We start from the raw sequence: 19,458 nt of genomic DNA on the forward strand, positions 1-19,458 counted from the left end.
TCCTTCAATCACGAGACTCTGTCATTCCGCACTTGTAAGCTTATTTAAGCCATATAGTACGGATCTCATTATAATGCTTTACCAATGAGGGGTGAGGTTGTAAAGCCAACAATTTTAACTCTTACGTAAGCATGCACATCACATGCAGACTATTATGAACGAACAGTTCATTACTAATTCCGTATTCTCAAACATCTAGCAATCATTTACTTATGATCACTTGGTACTTAACACATAGCTCATACGCTAAATCAAATCATAAATTCCAAATCAAAATATTCACACAACAATCATATACCCAACATCACAACTCATATACTCATATAATTATAACATTTATCAATAGCGAATATCATGCATTACGATTCATACCTTTTATGAGTTTCAACTCATCACCAACACATTTTCACTCAAACGTTTGAGTATAACATTCAGATTATCGAATTAGCTCGGTTGGAAAGCATATCATCTTATGAAAACACACGAATAAGCTTTGAAAGCTTAGTAAGCCTTAAGCAAATAAATCATTTCAATGATTATGAAAATTCCATATCACTAATCCAAATTGAAAAATAATCTCAATTGCATATACATTCATAGTACTCTTAAGTTCATATAACCTTATTAAATAGCTTCACTTATTTATATTTACTAATAACTTATGACTATGATTTTAAATTCGTGTGATAACTGTCAATTCATCCGTATGAACAAAACTTGCACATATCCAATACATACCAACCAAAACATGTCATATTTTTCCCTGTTTGATTCATGGAACCACAAGGTCACATGTCAAGCACATATAGCATATATTTATCTGTTATTTATCACGTCTCATTTTCACATGGACTACATACATCTGACCAAGTTTATTCAATATCGATGCCACTGTCCCGGATAAGGTCTTACACGAATCATAAGTGATGCCAGTGTCTCAAACACGTTCTTATACACTACTTCAAATCAATGCCTTCGTCTCGGACGAGGTCTTACATGATCTCATTTCACACACTTAGTGCCCCAACAACCGATCTTGCACACACAGTGCTTGGTTACGGAAATCACACACACAGTACCTCAACAACCGATCTCGCACACACAGTGCTCGGTTACGGAAATCACACACAAAGTGCCTCAACAACTGATCTCGCACACACAGTGCTCGGTTACGGAAATCACACACACAGTGCCTCAACAACCGATCTCGTACACACAGTGCTCAGTTACAGAACTCGCACACACAGTGCCTCAACAACCGATCTCGCACACACAGTGCTCGATTACGGAACTCGCACACACAGTGCCTCAACAATCGATCTCACACACACAGTGCTCGGTTACAGAACTCGCACACACAGTGCCTCAACAACTGATCTCGCACACACAGTGCTCGGTTACGGAACTCACACACACAGTGCCTATGTTCACTTGTTGTTGCACATTGAAGTGACTTAACCAAGTCTATAAAACATCACATATGTGCACTTTGAACATATCATTTCATTTAACTTTGGATTCATATATTCATGAACACTTAAACATTTCAGAGCCAACTTTAATTTAATCAAATCAGTATAGAACACAATTTCATTCGAACATCTGAGTACATATTCTATACTATTAAAATTAGCTTGATTGAAAGACTTATCTGTCCTATTCAAATAATTTTCTTCAGAGTCAGGAGATATCACATTATCGCAGGTCAAATATGGCATGTACAGCTAGACTCACATACGCCATGGTAGTCCTAGAACCGACTAAACTATGGCTCTGATACCAATAAAATGTAACACCCTTCGCCCGTATCCCTCGCTGGAACAGGGTTCGAGGTGCTACCTGATTTAAACTTTTCATACACACGTATATTATCCTTTAATCGGGCTTACAAGGCCCAAAATATTCATGAGGCATTATTAAATATTTACCAATATCTTAGTCTTGTATCATTTACTTACTCAACTTTACAACCCTATACATGCCATAGACTCGAAACACTAAGATTTACTTACGCCGATAGCGTAGACTTGACAATGTGATAATATCTCTGACGGCCTCCAACCCGAGCTAACCTAGCAACCCTAGCGAATATGAAAAAGAAAAGGGGAGTAAGCTTTACGCTTAGTAAGTTCATAAGAAAATAATAAGCAACTCATTAACAAGTTTTATCAATGTTTACAACATAATCACAAATTCACTACAAGTTGTCTTCCTGCGCAATAGTCACTAAATTATTTATAACTGGAGCTACAAAACTCCAAATTAATTGTTGTTAATTTTCCCTAAAAATAGACTCATATATCTTCCATCCATAAAATTTTTAGAATTTTAGGTGTGTCCAATCAATACCAGATTTTTCTTAAAGTTTCCCCTGTTTCACTGTTTGACTAATCTAACCACTCTTCACTACGAATCAAATTTCTCATTGTACAGAATTCAATATATGTTCCATTTGATTTCATTTGAAACTAGACTCATTAAGGAGTCTAAGAATATAAATTTTATCTTATGACCATTTTTGTACAAATTATAATGATTTTCTAAAAACAGAACAGGGGACCCCGAAGTCATTTGACTCTATCCCACGCCACTTCAAATATCTCATTATCAGCAATTCTTTTGCTTACAAGGTTTCTTTTATAAGAAACTAGACTCATTAATCTTTAACTACATAATTTATTTAGCTTCTAATTCAACTCCAAAAATTTATGGTGATTTTCCAAAATCACGTTACTGCTGTTGTCCCAAGCAGATTTATTACAAATTTACTCTTTCACACATTCTTTGCATTCACATTATTTAAACATGTATATCACCAATCAATTTCATCACATATCTATAATTTCACTCAAGCATAATCTCAATACAATACATCATGCTCAATGATTCGCACACAACCGTTCAAATTAGCAATTATAAGATGATTTCGCACATAGTCCACCCTTATCGATAATTTACGATGGTTTTGCCCTTACTCACATATATGACATAGGCATTTTCACCTGTGCTTCTCATTTCACATTCATGATTCAATTCCAATCGATCTAACATGCATAAGAATATATCACATACCGCCAACTTAATGCATTGAACAAATTCAATTGCCGATTTAACACAAGGTCTCATAGTCTTAGACTTTTATCAAATCAAGGTATTTAGCCGCTAGGTTTTAAACCCGATAAATTTATTCACCGACTTAAAGCTTGCTAGGCTCAAAGCCCAAATATCACCATTATAAAGTCGTCTCATAAACAATTCATATAATATAGCATGTATACTGTTCACTTTGCTCTATTTAATCATTCAATCACAATTTATAATTTCCCTTTGAATCATTCGATATTTTGCACACTAAGTGTCATTCTCAATATCTCGCACACTAAGTGCCATTCTCAATATTTCGTATAATTGAGTACCATATTTGATTGCCCCGCACACTAAGTGCCACATTTTATCGATATGTCAGGACATTAAAATATTCACGTATATACAATTTATACAATATTAAAGCATTAGAAACATCAATTTAACAATGCTTATTGCATACGAACTTACACAGCTAAATTGTAGAGATACCAAAGTTCGAGGGCATTTTGGTAATTTTCTCATTTTCTCGATTTTCCACCGATCTTGATCTAAATTAATAATTTCATTCAGTATATTAATTTAGACATTAAAACACCTCATTTCATACAATTTGGTCATTTTGTCATTTTACAAAATTACCCTAAAGTTTTACTTTTATTCATTTTAGTCCCCGAGCTCAAAACATGCAAATTAACCATTTTTAACCATAATTAAGCTTAGCCAAATGTTCATGGTATCGAAACAGTCCATAATTCACTTTATGGAAAAATTATAGTTTTGCCCCTAATATTTCAACTTCTTTACAATTTAGTCCTTGTATCATAAAAATGCAAATTCATGAAATTGAGTAAAATTATACTATAGAATAATATCACTAGTGTCTCTAGCAGGCCACACATTTCATTTATTTGACATTTTAACCACAAAGTTTTCACATTTATCAATTTAGCCCTTAATTATCAATTTCACAAAAAATCACTTAACAAAAGGTGTTTAACTATCAACAAGGACTCATATTCTTCCATTAAACTTCAAAGCCCTATTATACTCATCAATGGCAAATATCAAACTATTCAATGGTTTTGCAAAATAGTCCCTCATTAGATAGATTAAGCAACAACGATCCGAAAATATAAAAATAATTAAAAACGGGACTAGAAATGCCTACCATGCATTAGCTGAAAGTTAGAAGCTTCTTCCATGGCTTCTCAAGCCTTCATATTCGGCTGGTAAAAAGAGAATGAAAAAGATGACACCTTGATTCTTTTATTATATTCATTTTATTATTATTTTTAACCAATTTATAATATTAACCTTTATACACTTTATTCATTACACCAAATGCCAAGCCATCATATCCCACTATCTCTTTAATGGGCTAATTACCAAATAAAGACTTCTACTTTTAAGTTCTATATCTATTTAATACCTTTAGGTTATAGAACACAACTTTTGCACTTTATACAATTTAGTCCTTTTTGTTTAATTAACTATCGAAACGATAAAATTGTTCAACGAAACTTTAATACCATCTTATTGCCACTACGTAAATATTTATAAAAATATTTACGACTCGGTTTATAGAAACAAGATCCCGATACCTCATTTTCTAAACCCACTTGACCTTAGGGTCATACCACTTGAACTTAATAAATTGCTTATAAAACAAAAATCACAATATCAAAAACATTTTTAAAATCACAATTAACTCGTAAATATTAAATATAATATTTACCAACCTACTCGTTCGGATTTGGTGGCCCCGAAACCACTGTTCCGATCAACCTTAAAAAAACGGGCTGTTACAGGGAAGATGAAACCCGAGACAGATCTTGTTATTTAATGTTCTGAATTTAATGATAAATACTTGTTCTTGTTCTTAATTATGAGTTATTAATTCTTGCCTTAATATTTTCAGGATATTATTCCAAGATTGATGTGCTTATTCAGTGGAGAAAAGTCCCTGTTTAAGAGTAGTAGATCTTGCATAATTAAGCTGAGTTGCATGCAACCCTAGAAATAGGGCGACATAAATCTACCGGATTAGAGCCAAATCTAATAAGGGAATCCATAGATCAAGTTAATGCGACAATAGGGGTTTTAATTAGAAAGAAATTTCAATTAATCAACCTAGAGTTAGTTGTTTTTAGTCTCAAAAGAGATATTAACATGATTTAGGGATTTCTACAGATCAAGACAAGTGAATAAATCGTTTGGTTCAGATTCGGAATAATAAGTGAAGTCTAGGTGGATTTTTCCTTGGGTATTGTCTTTATTATTGGTTTATTCGGTTATTTTCTTCACTCTCTGTCGCATTCAGTAGTTAATTAGTTAGTTAATATTAGAATAAAATGAATCCCTTATATTTTAGGTTAAATAATAGAAAAAAAGTCAATACTAGTACTTTTAGTCCTTGTGGATACGATATTCTAAACTCACCATAACTATACTACCATTCGATAGGTGCGCTTGCATTGTCGTGATCGTAGTATAGTTTAGTGTTCCATAAAACGATCATCATACACTCCCTCTTCTCCAAAGTCCTTTCTCGCCTAAGTCCCTTTCCTTTCTCAAACCATTTAAGACTTCAATTAATTAAATTATAAGCACATACATAGTGGGATGGGAACATAGGTTTCTGGTATATCTACGGATGTGTAAGTAACATTGTTAGAAAAACCGAAAAATCTAATTACTTTCAATTCATAAGAAAGGGTGTCCATAGCCTACTTGAAAAAATTGGTTTTTGGTTCTTTGTTTGATAGTGACACCAAGGATAGATAATTCCTCACAGTTAGCGTGCCTTTCCATTTTTCCAATTTATCAATAATACGATAAACTATAAGTCTTTCAGATCAACTTAAAAGCTGGTTCATTTTAATTTATGAAAACAATTCTCATATTGGGTCTTCATCACGCAGCATATAGCCAAGAATAGATGGTGAAAAAATAGGACAATATATATATGTCTAGGAATTCATCACATTTGGTGTGCCTCTTCATTTTTCTATTTCATCGAAACTCTTCTTCCACGATGGCTTCCAAAAACCTGCTGCATCATCATTTCACTTGTTTGGCCTTACTAATCTTCATATTGGGTGTATGTGAAGCCACATCCCGCGCTGCTCTTGAAGATGCATCCATGTACGAGAGGCATCAACAATGGATGGTACAATTCGGACGAGTTTACAAGGACACCAACGAGAGGCAAAAGCGTTTCCAGATTTTCAAACAAAATGTGGCACGCATCGACTCTTTCAATGCTGCCAACAACAAGCCGTACAAGCTCGGTGTGAACCAATTTGCAGATCTAACCAACCAAGAGCTCACTACTTCTCGAAATGGGTTCAAGGGCCATATGTGTTCCAACACGGCTACTACTTTCAAATACGAGAACGCCACCGCATTGCCTTCTACCGTGGACTGGAGAAAGAAAGGAGCTGTTACACCTATCAAGGACCAAGGCCAATGCGGTCTGCTCTAATTTCTTGTTCTCCGAAACATTACTAAAATATTACTATGCTTTGTTCTTTTTCTGTGTTGTGTTCTAACTATGTGTTTGTCTCGATCATGGGATGCTGAAATATAGGATGCTGTTGGGCGTTCTCGGCCGTGGCAGCCATGGAAGGGGTTACTAAGCTAACAACAGGAAAGTTAATTTCCTTGTCCGAGCAGGAACTGGTGGACTGTGACACCAAGGGTGAGGATCAAGGCTGCGAAGGTGGTCTAATGGACGACGCATTCCAATTCATCGAGAAGAACAAAGGCCTGGCAACCGAATCCATTTACCCCTACAAGGGAGTTGATGGCACATGCAGTACCAACGAAGAAGCCAACCATGCGGCTAAGATAAATGGGTTTGAAGATGTGCCTGCCAATAGTGAAGATGCATTGCAAAAGGCCGTTGCCAACCAACCTGTTTCTGTTGCCATCGATGCCGGGGAGTTCGACTTCCAGTTCTACTCGGGTGGTGTGTTTACGGGAAGTTGTGGCACCGATCTGGACCACGGAGTGACGGCTGTTGGATATGGAGAGGATGGTGGGACTAAGTATTGGTTGGTGAAGAACTCTTGGGGCAGTAGCTGGGGTGAAGAAGGCTACATTAGGATGCAAAGAGATGTGGATGCAAAGGAAGGCATTTGTGGCATTGCAATGCAAGCATCCTACCCTACTGCATAAATATAACTTAAACCATAGTTGCCTTTTTTATAAATTCTCTTATTAGGCACATACATATTTAGGAGAATCCAATGTCTATATATATACATACGTGAATGTAGTATGAACAATGTAAACGCATACCAAAATGTCTATATATATACATGCTACTCCATATGAACGATGTAAACGAACATTATAAGGCACATACATATTTAGGAGAATCCAATGTCTATTTTTAATATTTTATAATTTTAAGGGGTGACTTATTTATATTGTAAAATCAAATATTTTATATTTAGGGTACTCCAATTGTTCTAATTATTACATGTCTAGTCTCAATTGTTTCGCCGATGTTTTCAAATTTGTTTCATTTCTGGCTCACCTCGCATTTAAGTGGCTAATAATGACAATTTTTTTAATATAATTATAATTTTAGTCCTTAACATTTATATTTTTTGACAATTTGACCTAATTTTATTTAAAAATTATAAAAATCAAAATATTAAAACATATAAACTTCTCAAAAATATTTAAAAAATTAAGATATAAAAATGATAAAAAGTTATAAAAATATTGAAATTCTAGAAACAAATTAAATAAAAAATTTTAAAAATTAAACTTATACAATTTTTTAGAAAAATAGATAAATTATGAAAAGTTATAAAAATGATTAAAAATTTCTTTTTTTATGGATTGGAGAAGGTGGAGTGGTGATAAACCGTAAATTATACACATTTTCACCCCATGTTTAATGCATTTTATGGATGATTTCTCATTAGAATTGGTGAATTCGATGCTTCTAATGCTTTAATTTCATGTTTTATACTTAGGAGAGCATAGGAGAGAGAAAGGATCGAGAAACAGGCCAAAAACAAAGAAAATGGACCAAAGTACGAAATCAACATGGCCTGGACCTCCTCACACGGGCAGACCACACGGCCGTGTCAATCTGGCAGAATTGGAGCACCACTCACACGGGCATAGCACACGCCCGTGCCATTCTAACAGGCTCGAAAACGGCTTAAAGTAATCGCACACGGGCGAGTCACACGGGCATGTCCCTGCTGAGCCCAAGTTAAGTCCAATTCGGAAAAGGCCACTTTTGAGGGCTTCTAGGCATTCCAAAGCCTATAAATACACCCTAGAAGAGGAGAAAAAAGGGAGACGGAGAAGAGGGTAAGGAATTACCCCAAGGAAGCCGATTGATCCATCTCAGAAGCCGAATTCATCATCAAGACTGAAGATCTATTCTTAATTTCCCTTTAGGAGTTTTGGGTTTTCTTTATGTTTTGTATTCTTTATTCTTCTGAGATTTTTTCTTATTTAGTTATGAACTAAATCCCCTAAATACCTAAGGGGAATGAAACCTAAGACGAATCTTGTTATTATTTTCTGAATCGTATGATAAATATTTAACTTGTTCTTAATTATGTGTTCTTAATTCTTGTTTTGATATCCCAGGATACTGATTCAAAACATGCTCTTATTCAGAGGAAGAATAGACCCTGTTTAAGAGTACTTTTGTCATAATTAAGCGGAGTTGATAGCGCGCCTAGAAATAGGGTAACAAGATTTTACCGGATTAGGGTGAAACCTAATTAGGGGATCTATAGATCGAGTTAATGCAACCCTAGAGTGTTAATTAGAGAAAAGTCTCGGTTATTCAATTTAGGGATTAGACGTTATTAGTCTTGAATAGGGATAGTAACATAACTTAGGGATCTCTACGGAACAAGTTGAATGAATAAAGCGTACAGTTCGGAGCCAGAATAACAAGTAAAGTCTAGGTGGATTTTTCCTTAGGTATTGTCTCAAGTCAATCGATTTTCCTAAAAGTAATTCCCCAATTCTTTTCTCTGTGCATTCTTAGTTTAGATAATTAGTTAATTAAAACAAATAAAACCCATTTTATTCTTAGGCTAGATAATAAAAAGACAGTCATTACTAGTACTTTTAGTTCCTTTGGGTTCGACAATCTGGTCTTGCTAAAACCATACTACTGTTCGATAGATACACTTGCCTACATCGCGATAATAGTTAGTTCAAGAATGAGTAATTATAAATATTTAAAACCTATCACGAAACCTCGCGATCAAGTGGCACTCGTAGTTTCCATCCTTTAGGCTCGTAATTGGTATATTTAGTTCCAAGCTTATTAGAGTTGCTAGAATTTGAGCGGCAATACATGTTATACACCTCCACATTTGTGTTGGTAGTTTGGTAGCATTCACCCAATACTTCCCAACATTCTTTTATTTGTCTTTTCACCCACACCACGTTTGGTTTCAATACTCTAAAAATTGTGTGTGGATATATAATGCACTATTCAATTTAAAAAAGACTCTAACACCATTACTTAAAGACCCAAAAAAGTAGAAAGAGAGTGAGCTTTAATGATGAATCTATTTGGAGTCACAGGCTACTCTCAGCAACTCTGGAACTGTATATGTTAGATGAGCTTAGGATAGCTAGATTTTAATTTTTATAATTATTTTTTATATTTTTATCATTTTTATAAAATTTTTATCATTTTTATAAAATTTCAATAATTTTGTATATTTTTTAAAGAATGGGTATAGGATATTTGTAGGGTGTGCCTCGTATTTTTGGCCGAATAGATGAGGACGTTAAGACGAGAAGCTTCCTAACGTTGTAACGGCAAATGACATTGTGACGATGCAAATGAGGATGTTGTGACGTAGCAACGTGCCCCACATAAATCGGGTTTCTTCCCTAGTTAAACTCTGCTATCTTGTCCTAGTTAAACTTTGATTACTTCATGGATATCTTAGTCTGATTAGATCTCTAATATTAGCTTATAAAAGGGGCCACTATATCCTTGTTTTGGTAGGCCAATTAAGAGGCAATAAAAGATGTAGAACTATAGTGCTTTTCTTTTAGTGTGATAAAATGTACTCGCAGACGAATTTTGATGAGAGTTTTCATGGTAACTTTGGAGAGAATTTTGTACCCCTTTTGAGAGAACTCTATAAAAGTTAGGGTTTTGTTTTCAAGTTTGCTCAATGAGAGTTAGGGATTTATTTTCGGGTTTTATTTTAGACATTTAGGTTTATTTTCTTCATATTGTATTCTTGCTTGTTTACTCATTTAGTGAAAAGCCAAAATCTCCTTTGCCCATAGTTTTTATCCTATTTAGAAGAGTTTTCCACATAAAATTTGTGTTCGATCTTCTCAACCTTTTCTATTTCGTTGTTTATACAGGTTAATCCCCAAAAAATTAGTATCAAAGCTTGGTTTGGATTCCGCAATCAACTCTTTCAGGTATGGCGACAACGAATTTAAATATCGAAAAGTTCAATGGAATCAAAGATTTCAAATTATAGTATTTTCAGATAAAGCAGAATGTTTAAATCAAGGTTGGTCGCAAAAGGTGACAGTCAAGTGGAGGGAGTTGATTTGCTCGATGTTTTCTCTCTTGTTGTTAAGCACACATTCGTTCATCATCCTTTATCATTGACGATGTTTGGTGTGATGTCATTCCCATGCATGCCGCCCACTTGTTACTTGGTAGACCATGGCAGTACGATCGTGATGTTATTCATCATGGTAAATTAAATCGATATTCTTTTATTTTCCGTGGGAAAAAGTACACTTTCACCCCTTTGAATCCGAAAGATATTCACAATGATCAAATCGACATGATGAAGTTTTGTAAGGAGGTTATGGGAAGTAAGACACAAAATTCAAAAAAGGCTGAGAGAAAAGAGGTCTCTTATGAAAAAAGACAAATTAATGATGACCCAATGGTGAGTGCATCCTCTTGTGAGAAAAAAAGAGTGGTTCATAATTTTTATGCGAGTGGAAAAGATGTGCGACGAGCCTTACTCACTAAACAACCTTGCATCATTATCCGATTTAGGCAAAATTGTTTATCTTTGACTAACCTTCATAACTCTTTGCCTAGTGTTTTGTGTCTCTTTTACGGAATATGAAGATATTTTTGAAGAAGCACCTAAAGGATTGCCACCTTTGAGGGGTATTGAGCATCAAATTGACTTAATACCTGGGTCAACAATTCCAAATCGACCAGCTTATAGAAGCAATCCCGAGGAGACGAAGGAGTTACAAAATCAAGTAGATGAAATTTTGGCGAAGGGTCACATTCGTGAAAGTTTAAGTCCTTGTGTAGTGCCGGTAATTCTGGTGCCAAAGAAAGATGGTACGTATAGAATGTGTGTCGATTGTCGACTAATTAACCAAATTACTATTAAGTATAGACATCCTATTCCAAGGCTTGATGATATGTTTGATGAACTTTATGGTGCTTGTATCTTTACAAAAATTGATTTAAAAAGCGGTTACCATCAAATTCGAATGAAAGAGGGGGGTGAATGGAAAACAGCATTTAAAACTAATTTTGGTTTATATGAATGGTTAGTCATGCCTTTCGGTTTGACTAATTCACCTAGTACTTTCATGCGCTTGATGAACCATGTTTTGAGACCTTATTTGGGTAAATTTGTGGTAGTATATTTTGATGATATTTTGTTTTACTCAACTTCTTTAGATGACCATGTTTTTCATGTTAAATCAGTTTGGATATTCTGCGAACTAAAAAATTATTTGCCAACCTTGATAAATGCACTTTTTGTTGAGATAAACTAATCTTTTTAGGTTTTTTAGTAAGTGCTCAAGGTATTCATGTCAATGAGGACAGAGTAAAGGCAATTAGAGAATGGCCCACTCTTAAATCAATTACCGAGGTGAGATCTTTCCATGGTTTAGCAAGTTTTTATAGACGTTTTGTGAAGGATTTCTCCACTATTGCTGCTCCATTAACTACGATTATTAAAAAACTGTTGGTTTCAAATGGGGAGAAGTTTAGGAAAAGGCTTTTCAAACTTTAAAGGATAAGTTATGTTCTGCTCCGGTTCTTAAATTACCTAATTTTTCTAATACTTTCGAACTTGAATGTGATGCTTCAGGTATTGGAATTGTTGCCATGTTGATGCAAGAAAAAAGGCCAATCGCATATTTTAGTGAAAAACTGACAGGGGCGCAATTAAACTACTCAACTTATGATAAGGAGTTGTTGGCATTAATTCGAGCTCTTCAAGTTTGGCAACATTACTTGCTGCCAAATGAGTTCGTTATCCATACAGATCATGAATCCCTAAAATGGTTAAAGGGACAAGGTAAGTTAAGCAAGAGACACGCTCGATGGGTGGAATTCATAGAGACATTTCCATATACAATTAAGTATAAAACAGGTAGAGAAAATGTAGTTGCTGATGCCTTATTTCGTAGATATTCTTTGATAACTACATTAAATGCTAAAGTCTTAGGGTTTGAACATATAAAATTTTTATACTTAAATGATATTGATTTTGTAAATGTTTTTTCTAATTGTGGGAATGGTGCATTGAACAAGTTTTATCTTGTAGATGGGTTTCTTTTTCGCCTAAACAGGTTATGTGTTCCACAATGTTCTATGAGAGAGTTATTAATTCGTGAAGCACATAGTGGAGGCCTAATGGGACACTTCGGTGTCGCCAAAACACTAGATATTCTACATGAACATTTTTATTGGTTGCACATGAAAAAGGACGTTGAAAAGGTATGTTCTAATTGTATTACTTGTAAAGAAGCAAAATCTAAGGTAATGCCTCATGGACTTTATACTCCTTTACCGATTCCTTCTTCGCCATGGGTAGACTTATCCATGGATTTCATTCTTGGTTTACCACAAACAAAAAAAGGTCGAGATAGTATCTTTGTTGTTGTTGATAAGTTTTCAAAGATGGCTCACTTCATTCCTTGTCACAAAACGGACGACGCTACACATATGGCTGACTTGTTCTTTCAAAAGGTGGTGCGCCTATATGGGATACCTCGCACCACTGTATCGAACAGAGACGTAAAGTTCCTAAGCCACTTTTGGAAAGTATTGTAGGGTAAACTTGGTACTAAATTATTATATTCTACTGCATGTCACCCCCAAACAGATGGACAAACTGAGGTAGTCAATCGAGTCTTAGGTACTTTACTACGAGCTGTTGTGGGTAAAAACCTTAAAAGTTGGGAAGAATGTTTGCCATTTGTTGAGTTTGCATATAACCGGTCTATTCACTCTACAACTGCATATTCCCCATTTGAACTTGTTTATGGTTTTAATCCACTAACTATACTTGATCTTGCACCATTGCCTATAGAAAACATTTCTAGTTTAGATGGTGAGAAGAAAGCTGAATTGGTGAAATCCATGCATGCGAAAGCAAGACAACGAATCGCCAAAACAAATGAAACAACTGCCAACAAAGCTAACAAGGGGCATAAGAAAATTATCTTTGAGCCCGGTGACTGGGTTTGGGTCCACATAAGAAAAGAGTGATTTCCAACTAAACGCAAAACAAAATTGGACCCACGTGGTGATGGACCTTTCCAAGTACTCAAGCGCATTAATGGCAATGCATATCAAATCGACCTTTCCGGTGAGTATAATGTTAGTGCCACTTTTAATGTCGCTGACCTTTCTCCTTTTGATATTGCAGATTCGAGGACGAATCCTTTTGTGGGAGAGAGGAATGATACGAGTAACTCAGCCCAATTCAAAGGCCATAATAGAGATGAGTTTAGTTTTCCTCAAGGCCCAATTACGAGATCCAAATCCAAACAGATAAAGTCAAAACTCAACTTAGTGGTTCAAGACTTTATCACGAAAAAAATTCGAGAAGAAGAGTTGAAGTTTCAAGACAATAAATTCTAGAGTAATGATGAATTAGAAGAGACTAATTATGTTCTGGGCCTAAACTCTCCATCTATGACGACAAACCCATGTTGAAAATGCTAACAAGCTTAAGCATTTCACTTCAAGAACCCCAATTGATCTTACAAGCTTAGACGTTTCATATTGGATTTAAGTTTTAGGCTTAATTTTTATTATATATGAGCACAATATTTTATTTATTAGCTCTTATTATTTTATTATTATTTTATTCCAAATTTTTATAATTATTAAGTATTTTAAGTTATTTAGAATTTTATGTTAACAAGAAAGTTTAGTTTAAAACTACTTCTTTTTAGATTAAATTAGAGTTCTAGTATACTTAGAAGTTTTATTTAGATTTATTTATCTAGCCTATATATAGGCCTTTGCATTGTACACAAGGGAGACAATTCATTATTATTCTATTTCTCTTTTGAGTTAATAAATTCTCTCTGAGTTTTTCTTTTCAAGAATTTCTCTTGAGTTTCTTTTAGAAGAGTTTTAACAATCTTTTTAGATTGTGGGGATCAACTTCAAACTTTTTCTTGCCAAGGTTTTTATCTTGGAGGGGAAATTTGAGCCGCTTGAAGGGGGGTTGTGGATTCTTCGTGTTTCCAAGGCTTCTTAGGACTTCTACACGCCACGTTCTACTTTCTATTTATCTTCTTTATTCACTTCCTTAATCTTTGATTTATTATTTGTTTTAATTATTTTATCTAACTTGGATTTAATTTTGTTTCAGGTTGTGTCAAAAATCCAAGTCTCTTTCCGAACATCTAGAGCCCTAAGTCAAATCCGAGACTTTGACAAACTTTACGATCCACTTTCGCGTTCATCCTTCTCATTCTTTATCAAATGGCCTTGGTTGCATTATACAACCTTAATTTGAAGGCTAGGAATCTTTAGGTTTCCAAGTTCGAGAATGGTTTGGGCTTGGTTGACATTCTGCAAAGATCGAGTTCGGCCTGTGATGGGGCATGTAGACGAAGGTATGGTAAATACGAGTCAAGGTGGATATTTGTAAGTTGTGCCTTATATTTTCAGTTAAATGGAAGGCGTCATCACAACGAAAAGCTTCCTGATGTTGCAACGATGGACGACTTCATGACGATGCAAATGGAGACGTTGTGACGTGGCAATGTGATCCCCACATAAATCAGGTTTCTTCTCCTGTTAAACTCTAATTACTTTATAGATATTTTAGTCTGATTAGACCACTAATCTTAGCATAAAAGGGGTCATTGTATTCCTATTTTGAGAGGCCAATTAAGAGGCAATAAAAGATGTAGAAGTATAGGGCTTTTCTTTGGGGGCAACAAGATGTACTCGCAGATAAGTTTTGGTGAGTGTTTTCGTGGCAACTGTGGAGAGAATTTTGTACCCCTTTTGAGAGAACTCTATGACAGTTAAGGTTTTTTTTCAAGTTTGCTCTATGAGAGTTAGGGCTTTGTTTTTGGGGTTTTAGGTTTGTACGTGTAGTACATTTAAGTTTATTTTCTTCATGTTGTACTCTCATTTGTTTACTCATTTACTGAAAAGATGAAGCCTACTTTGCTCGTGATTTTTATCCTCTTCGGAGGAGCTTTCCACGTAAAATGTGTGTTCGATCTTCTCGACCTTTTCTATTTTGCTATTTATATGGGTCGGTCCCCAAGAATATTTTTATATAGGTGATACAAAGTGAGAAAATTTGGAGATTTGAAAAAGAATTTTCCATAATTTTCTATCACACATTACCTTTTATTTTTTAAAATTTCATATATTTTTGTTTAATTTACTTTTCAATGTTTTTCAGAATTTTTTAAAAAATCAATTTTAATTATTTTGTATAAAATTAATATGAAATTGATAGAAAGTATAAAATTTTAGTAGAAAAATTGTTATTATATCAACTAAAATGTGACACCGTTAGCCGTTTAATAGTCGGGTGACAAAAATATTAGTGATCAAATTGTAATTTTTTTTTTCTTTGTTAAGTGACCAAAACAGAAGTTTACCCATAATTAAGTGACTAACTAAATAGATTACCCTAAATAAACAAGAGATGATATTTTTCTAAATGTTGTAACCTGTGGTTTGAGATGGATTATCATAGTGATATCCACAACCTTGTAATTATTGATGCAATTTAATTGAGGTAGTGGCCTTAGGGCCCATTCTTTGTAAATATATATATATAGAGAGAGGTAGATTACCCTAAATAATCAGAGATGATATATTTTTTTCACATGATAAGTGTTATATAAAATAACGTAAAAATACTTCATAAAAGTAACCGTAAAAGAAAGAGACATGATCTTCACGTTAAAAATAAAAAAAAAACAAAAATGGAATATTTGGGTTAAGGTCCTTAAGCTTTTCTAGATTATTGCTTTTCAATCCTTGGAATCCTAGATAAATATTTATTTATATTTTAATATGTTATTATGTAGGTTAAAATATGTCATGTGTTCTTATACTCTTCACAAATTTGGAATTAGTTATTGTACTTTTACTTCTAGGAATTTAGTCCAATCGTTAATATTGTTAAAATTTTATTGTCAACAGTTTATCCTGGATTTGAAATCTAAAATGTAGATAGACTAAATTCTTGAAAATAAAAATGCATAACCTAAATTCCAAATTTATGAAAATATAGACTTATGACACATTTTAACTTTTTTTTTTTGCTTCAATGAAACTATTCTGTTTAAAAGCAACAGAACAGTAGTTCCAGTTAAACAATACAATTGTCACAAAAGCTATTATAACATGAAAACCAGGCATTCCAATCACCAATCTAACATTCACCACTACAACTTAAACATAACCCTACGATTAATACTTGCTGTTGCTAATGTTTCTGCCATTTCATTGCCATGCTACTCTGCTTTTGAAAATGCTACCTCACCCTCATAAGCTAATCTCCTTTCCATATCTACAAATGTAGCTTGTTGCAACCAAGGTCTCTTGTGTTTGTTCAATAACCAGTTATATGCCACCAGTGACCCGATTTCAAAAATAATCAAACCAGTTCCCCTCCACCTTATCTCAATTATTACATCTAATGTTGTAATTATTGCTCTTAATTCAGATGAATCTACATCAATGGCATCACATGGTCCTGAGAATAAAGCTCTTACATTTCCTTCCTCGTCTCTAAGAACACCTCCATAGCCCATAGCTTCCCCAATTGTCATCCAACTTATGTTAAAATTCAGCCAACCATGAGGAGGACAATGCCAACCCATGTAACAGCTTTGGAATCGAACCTGCACTTAGATGAACTAAACCACCATAATCTCTCTTGTACCATACAATCATGAAAGCAACTCTTACCCACAACAGTGCTCTCATCTTGGAATGAAATATCAGTGTATCCATAGACAACACCTTTCTTTCAAACACCATCTCGTTCCTTGCGAGCCAAACAGACCGGCATGAGGTCGCTATTGATATCAACCAAAGACTTTTGCTTGTACCATGTAACTTCACATTAAAACATAAAGAGTCAAATTCTTCAAAATCGCTCACCATTTTCCAACCAACTTCCCACCAACTAAATATCCTTCTTAAAAAACCCACAATAAAATTGTAATTAAAGAACAAATGGTCTGCTTTCTCCTGTTCACATTCACACCATAGGCATACATTCATTATGTTTTGCAAATGCACCCCTCTCTTCACTAAGAAATCCTTGGTGGGAACTCTATCGATTGCTAACATCCATGGGAAGTTTTGCACCCTAGGAGGGACTTTAAATTTCTAGATTTTATTAAAAGCAAAATTGATGTCATCCATTTCCCCCTCAATTAGCAAATTAGTCAACTTCTTCACCAAAAACTCCCCCTTATTATCGTGCGCCCATATTAAATGATCCTCCAAATTTGGGACCAAGACCACACTTTTCACCCTTTCAGTAAGTTTACTAAGAATCCCTAATTCTCTATCCAACGATGGCCTTATAAATAGATCTTCCCATTTAACTTTAGTAAAACACTATTGTTTGAATAATAAAATACCATCCCATTTTTGAGTTTTGCTAACCAAAATAGTCTAGGAAATTCCAATTTTAATGGACTACTTCCACACCATATGTAACACCCCTAACCATATCCGTCGTTGGAATAGGGTTATGAAGCATTACTAGACTAATCTCATAAACAATCGTACAATTCAAATTACAATTCTCATATCAATTAAAAACCATACAAATACAATTATATAGTCCCTAACAAGAGCCCTCGAGGCCAAAAACAAGCATTAGAAGTGGTTCGGGACTAAACTGAGAACTCAGGAATTTTTTTTGAAAACATAGAAAATTTTTCAAAATACAAGGGATACATGCCTGTGTGGCTCGGTCATGTGTCTCACACGGCCAAAGACACGCCAGTGTCATAGGCCATGTGGACATTCGAAATGGGATCACATGGCCGTATCCAGCTCATGTCTTACCCCGTGTAACTTCCTGACTTGGGTCACATGGCCAACCATACACTCGTATGACTAGCCCGTATACCCTTTGAAATGGCCTTACACGACCGTGTGCCAGCCATGTGCTAGGCTGTGCTAAAACTGTAGGGTATACTGACTTATGCCACACGACCAAGCCATACACCCGTGTGCTGAGCCATGTAGAGCTATTGACTTAGTTTCTAATTAAATATCAAGGGACATACGACCGTGTCACCTAACTGTATGTCACATACGACTGAGACACACGCCCGTGTCTTTGCCCGTGTAGATAAAATAGGCTATTTTCCAAGTCATTTTTCTCACCCAAAGAGGTTTCAACCTACATACCTCAACATGTATAAAACCATGGCATAAATAGGACCTCAAAACCAACCAATAACAAGTTTATATCACGCACTAATCACACATACAACATGATATCCACAAGCACATTCATTTGGCCACTTTTAAACATTCCAAATTTGCTTCCAAAGTATACCTAAATGGTCAATTACCTATTTTAAACTTTGTGCATAACTTATCATGCATGTTCATCTCAATTCCAACCATTTGCTACACAAGATACTAATCCACAACAAAGCATTCACAAATCAACTATACACAACATATCAAAAGATGAATTCCAAATATGTTGGCTCAATGATATCAAAGAAATGGTCCCACAGAGTGGTGGCAAGGAGTGCCCGAACCGAATCAGCTAGGTGGACCTGTTCTAGTGCAGCCCAATCGATGCAATGCCCCACACCAAGGGGGCAGGCACGTAGAATTTGAAATAGTTCATTCTGTGGCCCTAGTGGAAATTGGAGGAATGGATGTTGTATCTCAGCGATGGGGCCAGATGAGGATGTCACTCCTTTTCAATTTTTAGAGGCAAGAACAACAGCTTTCTTGCCTTTTGGGTTTGTCATGATATCTGCAAATAAAATATTAGGTCATCAATAACAATCCCCACATCTGCAAGAAAATTTTGAGTGGTCCAAAATAATAACTTGTTCATAAAATAATATGGAAAAAAACTCAAGTAGGCT

General features: G+C 34.9%; 1 protein-coding gene and 1 long non-coding RNA gene across 2 annotated transcripts; one reads left to right on the forward strand and one right to left on the reverse strand.

The window, feature by feature from the left end:
* Positions 1 to 1,913: 1,913 nt before the first annotated feature.
* LOC128291556 (uncharacterized) lies at positions 1,914 to 4,329 on the reverse strand. Its single transcript, XR_008281398.1, has 2 exons — positions 4,256 to 4,329; positions 1,914 to 2,081 (listed from the first exon to the last, which is right to left on the reverse strand). It is a non-coding gene; the product is annotated as an uncharacterized LOC128291556 (long non-coding RNA).
* A 1,516-nt stretch (positions 4,330 to 5,845) lies between these two features.
* Positions 5,846 to 7,469, forward strand: LOC108459639 (senescence-specific cysteine protease SAG39-like). Its single transcript, XM_017759040.2, has 2 exons — positions 5,846 to 6,560; positions 6,677 to 7,469. The coding sequence occupies exons 1-2, from the start codon at positions 6,053 to 6,055 to the stop codon at positions 7,264 to 7,266; spliced, it is 1,098 nt and encodes a 365-aa protein (XP_017614529.1). The 5' UTR covers positions 5,846 to 6,052; the 3' UTR covers positions 7,267 to 7,469.
* The last annotated feature ends 11,989 nt before the right edge of the window (positions 7,470 to 19,458 follow it).

This window comes from Gossypium arboreum, chromosome 4, assembly GCF_025698485.1.
Source record: "Gossypium arboreum isolate Shixiya-1 chromosome 4, ASM2569848v2, whole genome shotgun sequence".
In the NCBI taxonomy this organism is placed as follows: domain Eukaryota; kingdom Viridiplantae; phylum Streptophyta; class Magnoliopsida; order Malvales; family Malvaceae; genus Gossypium; species Gossypium arboreum.